Consider the following 22550-nt stretch of genomic DNA (forward strand, 5'->3'; position numbering starts at 1 on the left):
CAAGTTCTAGTGAAGTGCTTTCTTTTATAAGAAAGGTACATTCCCATGGTATCTTAGGGTTTCTGTTGCTGTGAAGAGACACCATGACCATGGCATCTCTTATAAAGGGCAACATTTAGCACACTCCACAGGCCACACCTATTCCAACAAGACCATACCTGCTAAAGTCCCACTCCCTCCTTAGGAACCTATGAGGACCATTTTCATTCAAACCATCATCAAGCTCATGGGCTCTCTTCACACCAATAGAACACTTACTAAGACAGCAAACAAGCAGCCACACAGTAGGAAGGGAGTTTGGAAGAAAGAGTAAGAAAGCTCCAAGTATTGGGGAAACCCAAGCTATGAAGGAAAACATTGTTAGAAAAGATTTTTTTTTAAAAGAAGAGAAGTTACAGTTTTCTAAATAATTCAGATAAGTGGGCAGACTTGGGAAGCTGCATGACTTCGGCCTAGTAAGCTACTACATTGGAATGTGAGACGTGGTGGTGGTAGCTTGGAATTCTGGGAAGGAAAAGCACAGTATCTCATTACAGGGATAATTATTGCACCTGTCTCTAGCATGACTTGAGGCAAACATTCCTTCCTGGTGGTGGTGTCTTAGCCAAATGATTTACAATTGCCTTCATTTTGTGACCACTTCTTGCACAGTGGAACATGACATTCAGGGTAGCCTGAATCTGTGTTCCTGGGCCATGGTTCACATGTGGTTCAGAATAAGCTGCCTCTCACTTCCTGTTGTGTGACTTTTCCTGGAGAGACATGATCATGTTAGACATGGATTATATAGTCATACTGTAACACTCCCTTTAGAGCAAGAGGTGTGTTTTTTACCCACAGTTGTTAGACAATCTGGTCAATGAGGTCACTACAGAGTTGGAATCCTGACTGTTTTCCCTCTGCCATCTTTGGGATGAATTCAATCCTGAGGCCAAAGCCGGCACTTTCATTCATCCTGCTATGGGAGAAAGTCCTACACCTCCAGCAGATATTTCTTCTCCCCCTCGGAAGAATCAGGGTTTATGTAATGTCCACAGCCAAACACCAGTAGGAGGAATGATACCTTCCTTGACCCAGAGCACCTGTGGCTTCCAGCCAACTCCCCAGTAAGCACTGTTCCACTTTGAAAGGAACCGGGGAGTTAAGTAGACTGTTCATCATGGATTCCTAGCGGTCTTGCTCAAAGTCACTTCTCTGAAGCCCAAAGTTCTTCTTTAAAAAAAAAAAAAAAAAAGATTTATTTATTTTAATATATAAGTACACTGTAGCTGTCTTCAGACATCCCAGAAGAGGGGGTCAGATCTCATTACGGATGGTTGTGAGCCACTATGTGGTTGCTGGGATTTGAACTCAGGACATTTGGAAGAGTAGTCAGTGCTCTTAACAGCTGAGCTATCTCTCTAGCTCCTAGCCCAAAGCTCTTACGTGTTCTTTTTGCTTCCTTCCTTTGTCTCCAGACATTGAAGGAAGAAAGCCTGAGGTGTTGAACTGCAAGTGCCTATGGCCCAGGTGCCTGCAGGGTTTATTAAAGAAACTTTCTGTATCCCCATTTTTTTTCTAGATGGTCCTTTGTGGGTCTAGGCTATGAGTACCATCTTCTAGGAACCAGGTCACACCATCGAAAGTCTTTTCTCTACTTCAGTAACAACTTTCTTTGGGTTGGATCCTGTGCTGGCTAGTTTTTATGTCAGCTTGACACAAGCTAGGCTCACTGGGAAGAGAGAATCTTAAGAAAATACCTTCATATGATTGGCCTGTAGGGAAGACTTATAGGGCATTTTCTTGATTTATAATTGATGGAGGAGGGCCTAGCTCACTGTGGGCACTGCCATCCTAAGCTAGTAATCCTGAGCACTATAAGAAAGCAGGCCGAGCAAGCCATGGGGAGCAAGCCAGTAGCAGCACCCCTCCATAGCCTCTGCTTCAGCTCCTGCCTCTAGGTTCCTTCCTTGAGTTTCTGCCCTGACTTCTTGATGATGAACTGTGATCCAGAAGAGAGAGTGAAAGAACTCTTTGCTCCCTAAGTTGCTGTTGGTCATAGTGTTTCGTTACAGCCATAGGAACACTAATGGACCCTAGCTTCCAGCTTTGTCAGTGGTGAGAGTTGACAAAGAGGTGCCCGGATATTAAGGATCAAATTGTGTTTCTTTGAAGCTGTTTTTGGAAGAGACCCCTAGGAAAGCACTCTTCGGAGAAGCTGTTTTGGACAGCTAGGGTGGGGCTGTATAGGGGAATAAGGAAGACAGACAAGACAGCTGTGGTGTGCAGTAGCTGTTTAGGCACAGTCTTATGTTGCTTGTTCAAAGTTCAAGCCAGAGGGCCCTCAAACAGCTCATAAACACACTGGTCACCAACAAACTAAATGTGCACCACTTAGGCTATCCATCCTGTCTAAGCCATTTCATAGCTTTGGAAGCTGGTGAGGTTACATGCGACAAGATGTGACCCCTGCCTGTGGCCTAGAAGAGGGTATTTCAGAGAGGAAATATAGGCAGGTAATAATTCTAGTGATATTTTAAGAGTAGGACTCTGATGAATTCAAGGTGTGGTTGCAAAAGTATTTGTCCCTAGATCATATAATAATAACACCAACGGAAACCCCCCCCCCCCAAGGACAAAAATACTGGCGTGATAGCACAGATTCCATGGTCTCAAGATACTGGATGCACACGGATGTCTTCAAGCCCTCAAGAAGTTCCAGAGACACACAAAGATATTCACCTACACTTTTGCTTCTTAAATTTTTCCTAGAAACTTTTTCTTTTTTTCCATCAGAGAAACAGGGACACTTTACTAATGTCCCATGGAACCACACTGCCCCCTGTGGAACAGCCTGGTGCTGGCCAACTGTGCTGCTGGCCTGCAAACATGACTTCCTTCTAGGACTTGGCCCATGGGGCAGGGCTGTCCTGACACATCGAGTCTGCTGGTCTGAAGATCATGAGGCAAAGTTGCACCGGTGTGAGATCCCCTCCATTTCTCTCTTCTTCCCTTTGGGATGAAGCTCCAAACTCTACATTTTAGCACTGTCAATCTCCGTTTCTAAACTTTACAGTTTTAGCCTTTCATGATTTTCTCTCCTCCCCCTCCCCACAGCTCCAAACATTCTTCACTGCTGCTAAAAGATCAACCTTGGCCAATTGCTTCCCTGGGTGCCTTTGATGGGCAGCTCCAGCCCATCTCCTGGGCAGCTTGAGCTCCTGCCCCTCCCTGAAGTCCCTCCTTCTAGCAAGTGGAAGTGGGACTGACTTCTCCAGAGCCTGTCTAAGGTCTTTGAGGAGTATAATGTTTTCTACAGACCTGGGTGCTGAATGCCAGCCTTGTGTCTTCCTTCCTGCTTCTCTAATGATCCCTATAATATCAGAGTGCTGGGAGCACAGAGCCACCAGCCCTGCTCTGGATCTCTTTACACCCTGAGTCACCCAAGCCTCATGTGACTATGAACAGGATCAGGCTTCTGATGAAACCTGAAGCATTTCTGCAGCACAGTTCTGAGCAGAGGAGAATCAAACTTTCTTTTCTAAGCTGTAGAATTCCTGAAGCCAGAATTGACGGGGAATTCTAAATATGGTCCCAAGGGTTTGGGCCTTGTACTGACCTTCTTAGGTAATGCCCCTGGACAGACAGACCATTGTGTCCTTGCCCCAGTCCACCCTGGAACACAACGCCAGAGGCTTTCTTACTCTGGGGGAAATGGGGCAAGCAAGTCTGTTCTGTTCATGACAAAGATGTTTACATGGCGATGCCCAGGGGAATGTCTCTGAGTCATATAGTTACCATGGCACACTGGTGTTCCAGAGGACCCAGATTTGTTTTCTGTAAGCAACCTTGTAAAGCAGCACTCAACCATCACTACCTGCAGTTCCAGTTCCAGGGAATCCTGTGCCCTTTGGCCTCTGTGGTGCATTTAAACATATTTTCTCTTTCTTTCTTTCTTTCTTTCTTTCTTTCTTTCTTTCTTTCTTTCTTTCTTTCTTTCTTTCTTTCTCTCTCTCTCTCTCTCTCTCTNTCTCTCTCTCTCTCTCTCTCCCTCTCCCCCTCTCTCCCCCTCTCTCTCTCACACACACACTTACATAGACACACAAACATATGTAAAACTTTTTAAAGATGGGGCAAAGTAGGATTATGGGAGCATCATTTGGAAGGCATCACTGGCTGAGCAGCAGGGGAAGGTTCTTAGTGACCTCTGGATGCCCCCTTCCTGCCACAAACATATATGGAATGGAATGGTCCTCTGTTCCTATGGTTGCCCCTCTCTCACAGCCCTCATTGCTCAGGAGCCTCTAGCATGAGCCAGGCTCTGCTGCATGTATGTATGGCCCCAAGTCCTCTCCCCACCACAGCCTGTGTGATTTCTATCCTGCAGGTCGGGCTTTCACTGAGAATCTCAGCAGGCTGACTGTGAAACCATGAGCTCTGAATGGACCAGCCAGCCTTGTGTATGCAGCAGAGGATGAGACCTGGCCTCAAGGGGCAGGGCAAGGGCCAGCATCAGAGTTTGTCCTCTGACCTCCGCACAGTCGTGTCTTTCTTCTTCCATATATAAGTACTGTCTGAAATCCTCAAAGAATTAAGTGTTTTAAAAGTCAGTAAATAAGCAAACCATGAGCTTTAGAAGAAACAACCTGAACCTCTTTGTCCTTTATTAGTGGATCTCAATGAAGAAGCTGGGAAATCCCAGCTCTATTGGGTAAGTGAACTGGGATAGTTCTCTAACCTCTCTGTGCCTTGACCTTATGTCTTAGTTAGGGCTTTACTGCTGTGAACAGACATTATGACCAAGGCAACTCTTATAAAGGGAACATTTAATTAGGGCTGGCTTACAGGTTCAGGGGTTCAGTCCAGTATCATCAAGGTGGGAGCATGGCAGCATCCAGACAGATGTGGGGCCGGAGGAGCTGGATTTTACCTCTTGTTCTGAAGGCAAACAGGAGAAGACTAGCTCCCATGTGGCTAGGAGGAGAGTCTCACTGCCCACCCAACAATGACACACTTCCTCCAACAAGGCCACACCTCCTAATAGTGCCACTCCCTGGGCCAAGCACCTTCGAACCACCATACCTCATATCTACCTGTGCGCCTTGCTATGAGGAATAAACCGGGGTAGCAGGCAGCAGCCACCTCACATCTGCTTCCCTGTGCCAGCCTCTCCGATGGCAGTTCCCTCCCGCGACTGCAGCCCCATCCTGGAGAACTCTGGGACCCCAACATGATGTACATTCTTGACTTTGTCCCCTCCTGTCACTCCAAGCCCTGGACTCACTGAATTGTTCCTTGTTCTCCTAAGTCATTGTCTCATTGAACCCAGGCAGTTGCCTTCACAACCCCACAGCTTGAAGTATCTCTCCTTCGCCGCTGTGAAGCTCCAGTGCATAGGAATTGGGCAGATGGCACCCTTTAGGAAGCCTTGCCCACCTTCAGAGCAGTACCCTATTATTCCCATTTCTCTGAGTCTAGTGTTTTTGTCTTCCCTGAATTGTGACCATCTCTGGGGATGTGAGTTGGGCTTCAGTGTCCTGGGCACAGCAGGACACAGTAGGTAAGGTCACTGGTGGCCTTTTGACCTGGTATGATTCTTGTGTACAGAGGGTGTGAGTTTTGATAGGCAGCAGCCAACCTCGCTCAGCTACTTCCTGCTTCCTTGAGTCTTAGGCTGTCTTATGAAGAACAGCCATATGCCTTTTTTTCTAGGGCTGCTGAGCACTGAGGGATGTGCCTGGTAGCACAGGACTGGCACTAAGGAGGCTCAACCATAGCCTCTTACCCTGTTCCCTGGCCTGCCCCTCAGGCATCTCACATTTGTTCTAGCAGTCTTCAGCCCTAGCCTCATTTTTGTTATTCTTAGAGATATGCAAGCTTTATTACCAACTGGCTTAGTGTGTGTGAGTCCAGGAGCATCCCCTTGTCCATCCCAAGGTCACTTTTGGTTGCTATGGTGATTCTTTGATACCCCCACCTTGCAGATTAGGAATGCTTCATAATTTTCTAAGTCTGGCTGCCCTGAAAACAAGGACTCCTGGTCAAGAACCCACTGCCTCCAACAGGAAGGCAGGCTGGAGGTGACATTTTTGCCTCAGCTGTCACAAATGAACCTAATTAATCTTCCTGTGGTGGGTGTCCATAAGTCCAGTGCCTCATAGACTCTTCTGTGCTCATCAGGTCTTCAGTCTTCGAGCGACATGCAAGGTCCCTTCAGGGGCTGCCCTGTTCAAGAAGCTTCACTTGTTTTAGAGGAAGAAGGAGACCACATCTTCCTACTCAGTCTATTTTCCTGGGTCAGTGAAGTAGAGTGGAATTGGGTGGCACCCTGGGGCTGGTCTTACCCCTCTTCCACCCATACACGTGTACACACACACACACACACACACACACACACACACACACACACACACCCTTGGCTCAGGGCAAAATTTCTCCTCCATAAGCAAGACACTCTCTTCCGTCTTTTTCGCGACCCCCCCCCCATTGCCATGAAACCTTCACACAAGTTCATTCCTTTAAAAGTTTATTTCTGATGAATAAAAAAAATAATTTATGTGATTAGATAAATTAATTTATGTGATTAAACATTATGACAAGGGCAGAGCTTCCCTTTCTTGTCTCCGGACAGATGTGGCTGCAGAGGGGTTCGAAATCTATCGCTTCCTGGTGGGCAGTGAGCTGGGTTCCAGGGAGACCAGATAAAACCTAGCCTGTTGCACAGAAAAGTGTCAGCCCTTCTTCATAGTATTGTGAGACTACTGGAAGGTCCCTCCTCATGCTCATTCCAAATGACCACAACTTAATACAGCAAGCGCAAGCTCACCGAGACGGAGGATGGAGCAGTGGTGTCAGGCGATTTGTGGAGGATGTCTTCCCTAGCAGAGGCTGCCGACTCTGTGGGAGGGACTCTGGGGAGAGGTAAGACTTTTGGCTTTTAGGACTCTGGGCACCGTTGCCTCTCAGCCCTGTAAGCAACTATTTTCTTCCAATTCCTTGCAACTTGCTCAGTCTCTTAGATGTGTCTGTCTGTGCACGCAGTCACTGAGTTTGTTTCTTCTAGGCGTCTGAGCAGGGCATACAATCAGTGCCGGGATCTTTACATCCCAGAGGCTCTTCCTTAGCCCAGAACGCAAAGCTCAGGGAGATTTGGGGGACCACCTGCCAGAGAGGAAAGAGGAAGTGCAGTGTGCACCTCTTACCACCTCCTCCCTGGTTCCTTTATGAGGTTCTGGTTCTGGGGCCACTTAGGAGGTGGGGATAAATACATGCTTTTAGGTGGTGGGACATTTTGGCTAAAGTCTGTGTGTTGCTGGGAACAAACCCAGGGCCTAGCACTTACGAGGCAAACATTTTAACACGAAGTTACTCCCATTAGCCGTTGGTTTTCTGAGACAGGATCTTGCTACCCAGCCCAGGCTGACCTTAGACTTGGCAATTCTGCCTCCACCTCCCCAGTGCTGGGATTCTAAATGTTCGCCGTCACACCTCGTTATATGGTTTTTAACACTTGGTTTCAGCTGTCCGTACTCTCACTGGCCGGCAGAGAACTCAGACAACAAGCAGATAGGTGTGTGTGGTGAGAGGGTTAGAGGGTTTTCTGGACTAAGAGCATGTGCCAGCAGATCTGTGGTGGCTTAGCCCTGAAAGCCCGTGCATAGACTGAAGCCAGGGCAGCTGCCTCTGGAAACCACCAACGCCAACTGGAGGACTCTGCCTAGGTCCCAAGTATCAGCTTATGACGACCTCCAAGACCACCCCCCAAACTGGCCAGTGGAAGCGCCACTCAGGGCATCTAACCAAACATGGCTTTTGCATCCCGGACTAAAAGACCTCTGAAAGGCAGAAGCAAGCCAAGTGCAATTTCCCAGCCATCAGGCACATCCTACTTTTGATCATCAAAAAGGGAAATGCTGGACAGGAAGATCAGTGTAAGGATCCAACCCCCACTGGTGGCCTCCCTCACGGGACCAGAGGTGGAGGGCTCCACTGCATGCCCAGTCCCCCTCTTAGATGAAGTCCATGTTCCAAGCCTTGGGCTATTGGCCTTGAAACTAAATCCAAAATGCAATTCACCACATCTGCATTCTTTCTCCCTGAGGAGCCAGAAGTCCCCTCAGTACCTCTGGGGACACCAGCAGCAGCATTGAGCAATGCCTGTAGTCCAGCATTTCAGCCGGTTGATGAAATGAGAGATCAGATAGCGACAAGGACATTTACATATACGGACACAGCATGGGCTAGCAAGGGACAGGTGAGAAGTAGGCTCATGACCATGGCAGGAGATACCTGGGAATGACCTCCCTGACATTCCTAGTGCACATCAGCCCAGACAGGAGGGCACACTCCCACTGTCCTGAAACTCCCCTCACAGCCATTTTCCTTCATTTGTTAGAGGTTTGCTCCTATGTCCACTTCTGTGAAGGTTTTAAACCATCCTGGGGCAGGGACAGACACTTGGTACCTGTCCCTGTCCTGCCCCTGGAATGTGGCAGGGGACAGATGGAAGGAGGGGTGAGGGGCTTGCTGCCTGGAAGCATATCCTACAGGAAAGAGGGTGAGCCGGCTGCAGGAGAGCCTCTTGTCCTGCTGTGTGAGATCACCGTCACATCTTGATCATGAACTTTGGGGTTTGGCTTAATAGTTTTGGACAGTATCCAGCAAAGGCGTGAAGTGGTGGCGCATGCCTTTAATCCCAGCACTTGGGAGGCAGAGGCAGGTGGATTTCTGAGTTCGAGGCCAGCCTGTTCTACAGAGTGAGTTCCAGGACAGCCAGGGCTACACAGAGAAACCCTGTCTCGGAAAACCAAACCAAAAACAACAACAAAAAAAAGAGTTCCCCTCAGCGAGGGTGAGCGAGGCGACCATGAGCATCAAGGGCTCCCAGCATGGAGGCTTGCCAGCAGCCCTGCTCTACTGGATCTGATGCCTCACTCCTTCCATGTGTGCCCTGCATTTGCTTTTCATTCACACTGCACTTAGATCCTTCTACCTGTGTGAGAGGAATCCCTTTGTGCAGCATGTGTAAGTCTCTACACATCTGGGACGGTGTCAGAATTTCATCACATTTTAGAGCTGCGTTACAGGAGAGCCTGCTTGGGGACACTCATCTGGCAAGGCCGAAGGTTGATTCTTTTCCTTCAGAGGACCAGTGTTTCCTCTTTGGTAGAAACCTGGAACCAAGTGGGGAGCCCAACATACAATGTGGTACTGGTAACATATCATTAAGGGGGAGAAAGCCTGCCTTTAGCAGCCATTAGCCTTGAAGACCATATGCCTCTATTATTTTTTTTTTCTCTTTTGGAGGCAGAGTCTCATGTAACCAAGGCTGGTCTCTGACTTACTATGTAGCCAAAGATAATTTTGAACTTCTGATCCACCTGTCTCTATCTCCCTAGTGCTGGGATTATAGGCTTGGGGCCCCACATCCAGTTTACAGGATGGGACCCAGTGCTTTGTGCATGCTAACCAGGCAAACACTCTACCAACTGAACTACAGTCCGAGCATGCCCCTGCTAACTCTTCATGAACTCATTAGCATGCTGGTACTTGGTATCAGGCCCTCCCTCATCCATCATCTCGGGGATCTATAATGTTCGCTCTGAGGCCCTGAGAGGAAAGGCACAGGGGAAGGCATCCGGAGGCTGAAAGGGCAGCACTCAGATGATGTACTGTGAAAACACTTCTGTGACAACAAACAACACTGTCACCCAGGTTCACAATGACCCGAGGGGACATTTAGATTTTAGGAATATTAAGATACATGGTGGGAAATGCCCTCTTGAGATCAAAGGTCAAAGTTCTAAACAAATAACTTTCCTTCTTGAACTTGGATCCTCTTAAGCGCACAGAAACTGATAATAGGGCTCGAACATGGGAACCTCCTTCCTAAATGCTACCTGACTCTTCCTCCAGGGGGCGCTGCACTGAGACCCATCAGGGACATAGTCTCCATGTGTGTGTCTGCATAAACTGAAACAGCCTTGCAGAGTGAGGAGCCCAGTATTTTATTCCGGCCCCTGCCCACCTAACCCTGCCCGCCTAACCCTGACCACTTTCCACAACTCTGCCCTTTGGATTACAGAGGGGGAAAAAAAAATAAAATAACTTCCATTTTTCTGGGCCACAGAATACAAGATGGGTGTAGTTGTACAAGGAGCTTACACACCGAGGTGAGAAAAGCGTGCAACCGGGGCAGGGGATCTTCTCCCCCGTGGGTGAGGCAGTGCTCCACACTTACACGGACCTCTGTGACTCTGGAGTCCACTTGGGAGTGTTTCTGGCTTTATTAACAGTGTCCAACTCCAGCTGTCTTCTCTCCAGAGAGAGAATCTCTGTGTCCATGATACCGATGATTCCTGTGAGCCGTTATTAGCATTGTTCTTTCCCAAGTGTGATTTCACAAAGAGGCCCTGGAGCAGTCTTAGCGGACACGGAGTACAGGTGTCTGAGAACAACGTTAATACTGACTTTTCTTTTTTGGTAACAGTCCATGAAATGCGCCCTCTGTCCTGAGATATAGCGAGGCGTGAGGGGAGCTGGAGGAGCTGTGGGTGGGACACTGTACCGTGTGAGACCATGATCATGCAGCTGATAGTGAAGGGACTGAGGACTGAGAGAGACAGACTCCGGTGGAGGGCCAGCAGTTTCCAGGAAGTTCCTGGCTCTGGGGAACACCGGTATGTCCAGTTCTTGTTGGGGGAGTAGGAACCACCTCCTGGGGCTCGCCAGCATGGGCAGGTCTTAGCCTTCATCTTCCCTCAGCTCTGTGGGGAGGAATTTGTACTGTTGCTGGCGGATCTGGGCCAGCTTCTTCCTGGCTTCCTCCAGCTCTCGTTCTTTCTTCAGCATTTCCTCCTGGGCTGCAATGATCTGGAAGGAGACAAGAGTGGAACGGAGCTGAAGTTTTTGTGGGGGCCTGTCTTCCACAGCCCCTCTGATGATGATGGACACAGATGAGCATTCTTTTTTAAAAAAACATGTATTTATGTATGTTGAGGGTATGTGCATGTGCCTTAGCATACATGTGGAGATCAGAGGACAATATGTAGAAGTCAGTTCTCTGTTTTCAACACGTGGGTCCCGGGGATTAAACCAGGTCTCCAGGCCCCGGGCCACATGCCTTTACCATGCAAGCAGCTTTACTTCCTGAGCCGTAATACTGGCCCAGGAATAGCGTTCTTAGCTCTGGAAACTAGCCTACATCAAGGCTTGGTTTTGATGCCAATGAGCCAGCTGAATGGAGGAAAAAAGCTGACCTCTGGGTAGGGACCTAGCAGCAAACACCTCTTGTATCCATACCAGGTTTGGTGTCTGCACTTGACTTAGACTGTCCCATTGCTTTTGTGGCAAGCCTGTGAAAGACATGTATTTACAATGAGGGATCTAAGGCTGAGAGAGATGGGTCATTAAAGTGACTCAGTTGGTAGAAAAGGGTGCAGGAAGGTAAAGCTAGGACCCCCAACCACTAGGTGGCCTTCATATAAAGTTGGGGATGGACTCAAGAGTCCTAGTTGGCTAGACCACAAAATCTATGGCGGATCAAGTCCTTGATTTAAAATGTCACAGTATTTCCATACTACCTATGAATCCTCCTCCTATACTTATTATTTATTTGGTGAGTACATGATGCATGCATACACACACACACACAGGTTCGTGTATGTATGGGTATACATGTAAGTGTGTGTGTGTGTGTGTGTGTGTGTGTGTGTGAATATGTGTGTGTGTGTGTGTGACTGTTGCTTCTCAGGGAGCCATTCACCTTGTTTCTGGGAGCAGTGTTTCTGACTTTTACCTGGAACCAGGCTGGCTGGCTAGCAGACCCCAGGGGTCTGCTGTCTCTACATCTTCAGCACTGGTAATATGTATATGTGTGTGTATATATATGTGTTTGTATATATATATAATATATATATATATATACATAAACTCAAATACATACATAACACGCCTTTTTTTTTAAAACATGGGATTTGGGGATCAAACTCAGATCTTCATGCTAGCATGACAAGCACTTTACCCTCTGAGCCATCTCTCCAGCTCCCTTTCACATATTTTGAATAATCTCCAGATGGCTTATAAGGCAGAATGTAATGTGAACAGCGTGCACACAACTGCTACACTGAATTGTTTAAAGAATGACCAGAAAAACAGCCTTTCTAAAACATCCAGTAGAGTTCCAGTTTTTCCCGAATATTTTCAAGCCACTGTGGTTTGAATCCAAGGACATGAAAGTTGTGGAGAGATACAGAAAACAAATGCACACATTCCATGCTTCTAAGGTCTAAATCTGAGAAATACTAGTTAACTGGTACAGTGGGACTAGGTAAGTTTGTGTTCAAGAAAGTCAAACAAGTTCCCTTCAGTGGACCCTTCCAGAATGTCCACTATGCCCACAAATTTATTGATCAGGTGTGGGGTACTAGATGCAGTAGTATTTCCCAAATTCAATTGATCAGGGACTCTTTTATATGAGACTTCTAAAGGAACAAGTAAATAAACACTTTCTGATTGAAAAACAAACAACCTGGTCTATAGTTAAAACCTGGAAGAGTTTGCAAGAGTCCAGGAAGGCAGAGAGAACACCTGGTGCTGGTAAGAACACAGCCCCATGTAACAGATTATATATATAATATATATTATATATAATATATATTCCTCTATACTTCCATGCATGAGAACACAACCCTGCCTAAGGAACCCAAGTCTTCTCAGAACAGCCCTGGGCGAGAGAAGGGTCCATCCTACCTGTGGAGGGACTGACCTGGCGGCTATCCTGGTGGCTATCCCAGAGACATCACTGCTGAACTCTAGGCTATTTACTCCTGTACCTTTCTTTACATTAGAATACCTGAATTTTAGCTAGGAACATGACTATCCAGAAAAGAACCTCCCATTTCCCATGCTGCACAGTGGCTACATGTTGGCCAATGGCATGGGAGAGGAAGTGAGGTTTGTAAATTCCAATGCTTGTTCCTTTCCCTCTTCCTGACTGATGGGACACTGGAGCTGGTAAGGAAACTATCTTAGACCCAGTTGCCAGAGGCAACACTTAGGGAGGGAGAATAAGGAAGGTGCAGTCCAGGTCTCAAACCCAGCAGAGACATCACCCCTTCCTACATGGCGTACGGACAGTGACATCAGAAGAGATGGACTTGCATCCTGTTTAGGGCCCTGCTTGGTTGAGCATCTCCTGTAGTATAAGCCTCGTCTTGGCAGGTTCCCACGACTGTGTGTCCGGCCACTTACCTGAGCAATGCCTCCCACGAACTTGGTTTTCACCACCACATCATCATCATCAGCTTTGCCAAATGCTGCCTTCTGGGCTGCACGAACAAGATTGTCTGAGGCTCTTTTCACAGCATTTCCTGCCGCCTGGAGAGGGAACAAGACACGCGCGCCATCATTAGCGAGAGAGCACGAGTCTGACAAGAACAGACACGAAGTTCATGAGACCAAGCTATAACACAGAAGTTATCTGGAGCCAGCGGGATACCTCAACTCCTCCAACACTGACAGCTAAGTATAGTTCTTTCAGTGATGGATCGAGATAAAGTTTCTGACTCCCTCCTCCACCCCCCCCCCCGCAAAAAAGCATTAATTTTTAAAAATGCTTTTGTGTGTGTGTTTATGTGGGCTACATGTGTATGGATATGGAGGCCTGAGGACAGCCTCTGACACACCACCTACTTCCTTTGAGACAGAGTCTCTCCGTGGTGTGAAGCTCATCAGTTAGGTTTAAATGGCCAGGTGGGGTGGGGTGGGTGGTGAGCCCTGGGGTTGCTCTCATCTTTGCCTTTCCAGTATCTGGACTGTGAACATCGGACACCACACTCAGCTTTTGTATGTGAGCTCTGGGGATCTAGCTCAGACCCTCATTCTTACAGAGTGAGTGCTTTACTGACTCTTTACTCTCTGGCTCGAGCACATGCTTTTGAGGGAGAATTGAAGATCATGCAGTAAGGGGCACATGCCTGTTACAGAAGTATACTCAGGCTGCCTTTGGCCAGAAAGCCACTGCTCCTTGGTCTTAACCAAATGTGCTTGAAATTATGGCTCAGGCTTCATGATCCTCTGCGTGTCATGGCCCTGGCTCGCATTCTGTCAGTGTTTGAGATGCTCTGGGCCGATTTTTTACAGCCCTTGTCACTCCTGGGTCTCTCTGACAGGGACAGCTCTAGCCTGGTTCTAATGACTTGAGGGCAGGGGCATGATTAAACTCTGTGTACCTGGTGCACCAGGTACAGAGGCTGCTCAGAGCTGGGATTCACTGAAGGTTTCCTGAGGGAGTGGAGGACTATGAGACAAGGCAGGGAGCACCCACTTGTGTGTTGGGGGTTTAAGAGTCTTGTAAGCAATGAGACTTTATGGGCAGAATGTAAGGCACAGCCAGGCTTATGCTTTATGAACAAAGATGAAGAGATTGCTGGAGCGCATCTCATAGACTCTGTCAATGGAAGTCTCCATCTTTTTATTATAGACTCTTATCTATTCTAGTTTACTGGTGTGCGTGTGTGTAAGTGTGCATGTGCATGAAGGTCAGAAGTTGGCTGCCCAGTGAGCCCCAGGGATCTCTCTATTTTTGCCTCCCTCACACTGGGATTATAGGAACATGCCACTGGGTCTGGCTTTTATATGGGTGCTGGGATCAAACTCAGATCCTTATGCTTGTACATGCAAGCACTTCACCCACTGAGCCATCTACTCAGCCCTTGGTTTCCTCCTCTTCTTCAGGGAGCGGCAGGGCCCTGGGGAATTATCTTCTGCAAGCTAAGGTTTGGAATTATCTCTCAGTGGTGATCCAAGCTTCATCAATTTCCAATGCTTCTTGCTCATTTCTCTCAGAGTCAAGAGTTTATGTCCAAGGGATAGCCATGATTGGGACTTCTGGTCTTCCACCTAAGTACTGTCTCTCAGGCTGACAGCACCAACCCTGTCTTATGTGGTACTAGGGATTAAACCCAACGTTGAATGTGTGCTAGGCAAGCAATCTGCCAGACAGCCATAGCCCTGGAACCCAGATCACTCTTAACCCAAGTGTTTTCCTCAGAGCGCCTCCCATATGTAGGAGTCCCACATCCAAGAAAAAAAATAAGGATTTTAAAAACCACATGACATTTTAAGTCTCTAAGAATCACCTGGACTTTCTGCCCTTTATGATTTTACTCATGATGCATATATTAGACACTTCTAAGCAATACAAATAATCTATATAATAACACTTATCATACTATAATTCTAGAAAACTGGAAACATACAATGTCTGACGCATGGGGGGAGCTGGCACAGTCAGCTGACGTGAAACCATGCAATCACTGAAAACGAGACTCATGAGGAATGGTGCCTCTGCCGCAAGGAGAAACTGCATGGTACAGAATGTGACAGGAAGGCAGATGCATCTCACGTAGATGATGAGAGGAACAGAAGTCAAACGTCTGACATGTGGGGCACTGAGGCAGTGCAGTGCTCTTCCCACTTCAAATTACTCCTTTATTGTGCTTAAAACAGTCCGTGTGTATATATGTATGTGTGTGTGTGTGTGTGTGTGTGTGTGTGTGTGTGTGTGTGTGTGTGTGTAAGCCCACATGCCATGTGGAGATCAGCAGTCACCTTGTGGGTGTCCGTTCTCTCCTTCTACCATGTAGATTCTACAGATCTAACTCAGGACATCAGGCAAGCACCTTTACCCACTGAGCCACCTTTACAGCCTCCAAAGAGTTTTGTAATTAAAACAATCAGGCCAATGTATATGTATGGGGAAGGACCTGATTGTTATATACATACTTTCTGTGTTCTGGGACGAAAACCATAGCAACTTTCTTAAATCCCTTCTGTGCTCTCTCTCTCCCTGCTAGAGCAAATCCTAAGGTCCTCCTCTGAATCAGGGGCCATGATGAAGATGGATTACCTGAGATGCTCATAGCCAAGACACAGAAAAACAGGCAGAGGTGCCATGTGACAGGAATCATAAGAGTGGCCAGGCCAGGGGCTCTGGTAGGAGAGAGGAGGGAATTGGGGAGAGTTCCAGTCACAGAAGACAAACAGAAGTTTGCTGGATTGGGCTGGTGGAAGGCCAGACCATTCCAGGTGAGTGATGGCCCACGGGCACCAGCCCAGAAGGCCCAGATGCTATGTGGATGTGGCGGGCAGTGGTTGTGAGATGCACGGATGCAGACGGCAGAAGATGAGGCTGGAGAGCGAGACAGAGCTGGCGAATGGAAAGCCTGGTAGGTCATGCCAAGGAAGTGGGACGGTCCCCTTTGGCGACACTTACCCGCTCCAACAGGAGTATTTTCCCACCAGCATCAGTGACCATTACCTGTAGCCGCTTCATGGCCTCTGAATCCTGGTCGGCCTTCACCTTGCAGGCCACCAGCAGCTGAGCGGTTGAAGCTGCGACCTGCTTGGCGGATGAGATGAGCTTTTCCTCACTGGCGTGTCCCTGAACAGAGGCATTGGCTGCCTCACAGAGACTGCTGGTTGCTGCCGCCACCATCCGGGCCTGGGGACAGTCAACAGAGAAGTGACCCAAGGCCCAAACCTCCCTCGAGGGTATCCACAAAGCAAGAGGAAATGAAGGTGACTCACGGCAGAGATCAGCCCCTGGGACCACTGTCCATCATCGGCAGCGTTGGCAGGGATGGAGCCCACCTGGAGAACAGGGGAGGGAAGTTGGTCATGAGCAAGGTGAGCTGCAGCCTCCACAGATCCTCCTGTGCCCTGCAGCACAGCATTGTCTGGTCACCTTAACCAATAACACTGACCTTGGAATGGGCCAATCATTCCTTTCACAGGATCCCAGCAATAGATCCACTGGGTCAGGACCTGCTGGCTGGTACTGACTGGCCCCATATACTCAAAGGACAATGTTCCAAATGGCTCCCGTTTAGCTGTCGGGTACCACATTTCGAGGAAATGATAATTTGGCCTATCTCTGACGCTGACTACCTCTGTTGACCTTTCCTTTGTTGTAAACACCAAGGTCTCCTCCTTCAAGGGCATTTAGATCTCTCCTGCTCCCACCTTGAAAGCCATGGGGTGCGATTCTAGCAGAAGATATGTGAACTATCTCCCTCTCTGCAAATGAGGGCAGACTGTGTCTTAAGGAAATACATTTTCTCTGTTGAGGGGACAAAGGGGCTTGAAGGAATCATCTCTGCACCTGCTTAGAAATCATAGCAAATGAGGTGTGGGTTGTTTTTTGTCCAGATCTAGAAGGTATTGTTGCAGGAAAGAGATGAATACATTGATCTGAAGACAAGACTGGGGACCCATCAGCAATTACAGGCGAAATTGTCAGGCGAAACCCCATAGCTTCCTTCTTTGCATACAAACAGAAAAGGCCTCACAACACATACACAAGTGACTGAATCCTCCTCAGGCTGAGCTGACGACTCTACAGATACCTGGATACAGTGCCTTTGTATCTGGGAAGCTCTCAGCAAGACCCAGTCTGGATAGACTGGCCCCATGGATGGGAACAGGACACATGACATCTTTTAAATGCTGGAAAACTTTTACACAGGTGGACTGAGTAATTAACGATGAAGTCGACTGAGGGAATCTCAGATTTAAGTCTAGATGGCTTTGTGAGCCATAGGCTCAGCAAGGCACTAACTGGCAAGCTGACCAGTGTTTACCCAATGGTCCTAAAACCAGGTGGAGGCATTTGGAGCAGGGAAGTGGATTACAGAGCCCTTGCACTATGGCACTTACCAGGAAATGCTGACAGTTTAGACAGCCTAATGCACAGTGGGACTATAAGTGTCTCTTTCAGGCCCTGCTCTCTCTGCCTGGCGTGGGATGTTTTCTTTAACGAGAAGCAGATGAGAGGCCTAGAGCTGAAGCTTTCACTCAGCTGATGGAATTTAAGCCGTTTTCAGTGGTGGGGAAAAGACTTGTAACCCAGCAACAAGATTCCAACATGCATTTCTTTTCTCAAGCCAAACATTTCTCCTCTGTCCCTCAGGGCTCTCCCTCCATGGATGCCCTGTGGCTCAGCTAGTCACGGTGACTCACCTTGCCTTGGGCTACCAGCTCCCTCTGGGCTGCTGAGGCCGATTTGACCAGGGCACTTGTGGCAGCAGCGATGGATTTAGCAGCTTCTAAGATCTGTTCTTCAAAATCCAGGGTCTCGTCTGCTTGCTACAATGAAAAGAAAGCAAAGTCATATGCAATGTACAGCCACCCGGGGCTCTTTCTGCCAAGCTACTTACTGCTTGATCACCTGGCTCTTCGGGCACCTATTGCTTTTGGTTGACAAGCCACACCCAGGGTTGGGAGGCCTCTCCATCTGCAGCCTCCCTTCCCCCTCCACTAGAAAGTAAAAGCTATTAGTGGTGACATGCTACACACGTTTTAAATCAGAAGAGTCTGAGATAAAAGTCATTTTCCAAACCACAGTCTTTAAAATTCACTGTGAGAGAAACACTCGGAAGGCTCCAGAAGTATCAGTAGCGCAGCTCGCAGCAATCAACCATCAAAGTCAAAGAGAATGGGCGGTGACACATCTGACCAGAATGTCAAGCTCAAAAATGGTCTTGAAATGCATAGGCCCCAAATGTGTGACGTCACATTTATTTAGAGACACAGAAATACACATGAATGTATATGTTGTATATATTCGTTTCATGACCTGGAGATTAAGATTTTTTTTTTCTGGAAATTCCTTCTGCAGAAGAAATTGAAGCATATAACAGATTAAGCTATCAGGGGACTCAACAAAAGGCAATTTCCTCATTTTGCTGATGAGACAATAAAAGCCTGTGCTAGCTTCCCCATGTCACCCAGACTCTTGCTTCAAGTGGCCTCACAGCCCTGAGCCCATCATCAGATTCTGATTGAAGCCTCATGAAAATGGAGTTTCCTTATAATTCCTTATAATTCACTGCCGAGCCTTTGCCTACAGGGATCTTTGTCTCTGCTGACCAGAAGGCCCTCTTCTCTGCTTTCTGCAGGTTTTGATTTTAATCTTTACATTAAAAAAAAAAAAGATTTATTATTATACATAAGTACACTGCAGCTGTCTTCAGACACACCAGAAGAGGGCATCAGATCTCATTACAGGTGGTTGTGAACCACCATGTGGTTGCTGGGACTTGAACTCGGGACCTTCAGAAGAACAGTCAGTGCTCTTAACCACTGAGCCATCTCGCCAGCCCCTACATTTTTCTAAACACACACATCTAACTTGGAAGTACTTGGCAACCATTTTGATGGTTTTTTACTTTCCTTACTTTTCCATCACATCCCTGGACTTGAAATCAGACGCAATTTACAGTCTTATCTTCGGGAGCTCCCACTCGGATACAAAGCGCTCTCCCAACCCGTAAAGGCAGCTGCTCACATGCCCTGGCTGGCTGGATAGCTACCTCCTCTGAGCCAAGGTTATCATTGGGAGAAAACACACACTGTCACTAATGGTCAGTCATCCTCTAGCTGCATGGACAATGGGATCTCCTGAAGTGGGTTGACCTGCTGAAGGCGCAGCACTGGCCTGTGGTTTGTCTACCAGCTCTTGTGCCTACCGCCTGGCAGGATGGAGACTTGAAGAAGGCACGGTAGGACAATAAAAAGGGGCCATGTGGTAAAGAGAGAAGAAAGGTTTATTCCCTGAGGGACTATCCTATATAAAAACAATCAGCCTATATACAAGGTGTCCCCTCAGAGCTGGGGGTGGAGGTAGCCGTGTAGAGCAATGGCCAAGGACCACCAGTACGGAATCTGTAGAGCAGGCACTTTGATTCCTCAGCTCAGCTCCCCTCACGGAAGCTCTCCTTCCTATCTTCTCTCCAGGAAGGAGTTGTCACTTTCCTATTTGAGCCCTTTTGCTGACCTGAGCCAGGACAGCCAAACCTGCCTCTAGATTCTGGAAACTGAGGACTCTGACATGCTTACTCTTGAGTTATATTCCCCCAACAGCTGGGTCTTAAACATGCCCTTAAAGAGCTGGATTGGGGTTAGTGAGATTGGTAACAGCTTGCTGCCAAGTCTGGTGACCTGAATTTGATCCCTGGAACCCATATGACAGAAGAGGAACCAACTCCTTAAAGCTGTGGTACACCCCTAACCCCTGGAACTGACTAAATAAAAAAAATTTTTTTCAAGACAGGGTTTCTCTGTATAGCCCTGGCTGTTTTGGAACTCACTCTGTAGACCAGGCTGGCTTCGAACTCAGAAATCCACCTGCCTCTGCCTCCCAAGTGCTGGGATTAAAGGTGTGCGCCACCATACCCAGCTGACTAAATAAATTTAATCTAGAAAAAAAAAAAACATGAATAGGCTCATGCATATGGCTACTTGCATTTTTTTACTATTACTGACATGAAGGGAAGGCTATGGACTTGAGAAGCCACGGGTTCACCAGATAGTCCATCTGCAGACTCACGCGCAGACCTGGATAAAGACAGATCTTGTGCCTCGGTTGGTCTAGGTGAGGCTCAGGAATTTCTGTTTCTAAGAGAGGTGGTTAGGAACCACTCTGCAGAAGACACAGGTCTGTTAACTTCATCCCACCCTTCTGAGGTCTGCTTGAGGCTTTATTCCGCTTTGTGTTTCTTTTGTACAAAACCAGGCAGAGGAGTACACGTGATAAATGTCAATTAAATGACTCAATATCCTATTTTAAAAGAAGGCTTGCAAGTTCTAGAGTTCAGCCAGGAGACAATAATAGAAGTAAGGGCTAGGGGCATAGCGCAGTTAGAAGAGTGCTTGCCTAGCACGTACAAGGCCTTGGATCTGATCCTCAGCACTGCATAAACAGGGTGTGGCGGCATGGTATACACTTGTAATCCTAGCATGCAGGAGGATCAGAAGTTCAAGGCTATCCTCATCTCTATGGAGAATTAGAGGTCAGTCTGGGTTCCATGAGACCTGTTTCTGACATTCAGCCATTTGCACACAGACATCTGTAAGCACTGACTTAAATTGGTACTGTGAAGATGGTCAGCAGATATAGAAAGTACCACCTAATGAAGCTGGTCACTGATTTTCTCATTCTTGGATGCCATGTCCCTTTCTCTCATCTCCTCTAGTAGAAAGGCCACTAGCTGGGTCATGACCAGCTCCCAGCCCTGTCTTTTTCTGGGTAGTCTGCCTGTCTGCAGCTGATGATGGGGTTGTCCTCACCTGGGCTATTTGACAGCTTCAAGAGAGGTCTGAATAACCTCTAGTGACATCTTCCTGTTGCAGGGACCGCCATCTCAAGTCAGATGTTGCCAGGCAACATTCAACTTGGAGTTGGTTTCTTGCCAGACCATCTCCAACACTCAGAAATAAACCTGGGGTCCCTGAGTCTGCTCTGATACATCTCGGATCTCAGAAGCTTGTATCCCATTGGGCGAAGAGAGGGGAAACCATGTGGAAAGAGTGGCTTTTTTGTTGTTTTTATCTTACGTGTCATCTTTTGGGACTCTTTTTTTTTTTTTTTTTTTTTTTGGTTTTTCGAGACAGGGTTTCTCTGTATAGCTCTGGCTGTCCTGGAACTCACTTTGTAGACCAGGCTGGCCTCGAACTCAGAAATCCTCCTGCCTCCCGAGTGCTGGGATTAAAGGCCTGTGCCACCACGCCCAGCTTGTCTTTTGGGACTCTTAAGAACACATTTTTTTTTTTCCCCGTGTCTAATCCTTCTTCTTCTTCTTCTTTTTTTTTTTTTTTTTTTTGGTTTTTGTCCTGGAACTCACTCTGTAGACCAGGCTGGCTCAGAACTCAGAAATCTGCCTGCCTTTGCCTCCCAAGTGCTGGGATTAAAGAAGTGCGCCACGACTGCCCAGGGGAAGTAATCCTTCTATGTAAAACATGACCAACTCACGGGAGACACTCAAGAATGAGTAACAACTATGTTCCCTATCATTTCTACTCACCCCTGCCCCTTGTAGTGGGGATTGAATCCAAAGTCTCGCACATGTGAGGCAAACTCTACCACTGAGCTACACTTCCAGGTTTCTCATATTTTAAAAATTGTGTTTTAGATTCTTTACACAAAGCATGTATACACGGATCCCATGTTACATGCAAAGACCAAATAAGGGACACGTGACATGGACAGGAACTGTTTTTGGCTTGTCCCTCAGCACTGGCCCAGGCAATGGATAACTCAGACACTGTCACTGTTCCATACTGCCTTGCACGTCACTTCCAGGTCTGCACCACCCTTCCCCAGGCAGCAGTTCATACATTTTCTTTGGTCTCTTGCTTAGACATGTCTCCATTTCATATGAAAATGTCTAAATGTTTACTGAAATAAGCAGGAAGTGCATTCTCTTTTCTACCCTCGGGAGTCCTATCTCCATCCTGATGTTTTCAGTGACCTACCCACCTTCTTTGATGTCCCCCGGGCAAGGATGGGCTGGCAGAGCATTTGGCTCCAGAGTCCTTCTCCTCATCCACTTTGTGAGTTATGTCTCTGAGACTCTTTACCCAGGAACAGCCCCAACTTCTGCTTCAGTCTGAGAATGTGTCTGTAAAAAGACTTATCTCCTCCCTCCCTGCACCCCCAATTTTTCTTGAGACAGTATCTAATATATCTCAGGCTGGCCTCTAATTATGCATGTAGAAGATGGCCTTGCACT

The 22550-nt window shown here is 47.5% G+C and overlaps 1 protein-coding gene across 4 annotated transcripts in view; it reads right to left on the reverse strand.

Annotated features, from left to right (window-relative positions):
* Positions 1–8746: 8746 nt before the first annotated feature.
* The window catches only part of Tln2 (talin 2), a 415939-nt gene continuing 402135 nt past the window's right edge, over positions 8747–22550 (reverse strand). For 2 of the 4 annotated variants that reach the window (XM_029543558.1, XM_029543557.1), the window contains 5 exons: positions 18001–18126; positions 16570–16632; positions 16256–16483; positions 13231–13356; positions 8747–10851 (listed from right to left, as the gene is read on the reverse strand). In XM_029543558.1, the coding sequence (XP_029399418.1) occupies positions 10723–10851; positions 13231–13356; positions 16256–16483; positions 16570–16632; positions 18001–18126 (672 nt within the window). In that variant the 3' untranslated portion in view covers positions 8747–10722. The remainder of the gene's footprint in view (positions 10852–13230; positions 13357–16255; positions 16484–16569; positions 16633–18000; positions 18127–22550) is intronic. The other 2 variants (XM_029543559.1, XM_021208005.2) reach the window with 1 other exon arrangement.

Source organism: Mus pahari, chromosome 10, assembly GCF_900095145.1.
Source record: "Mus pahari chromosome 10, PAHARI_EIJ_v1.1, whole genome shotgun sequence".
In the NCBI taxonomy this organism is placed as follows: Eukaryota; Metazoa; Chordata; class Mammalia; order Rodentia; family Muridae; genus Mus; species Mus pahari.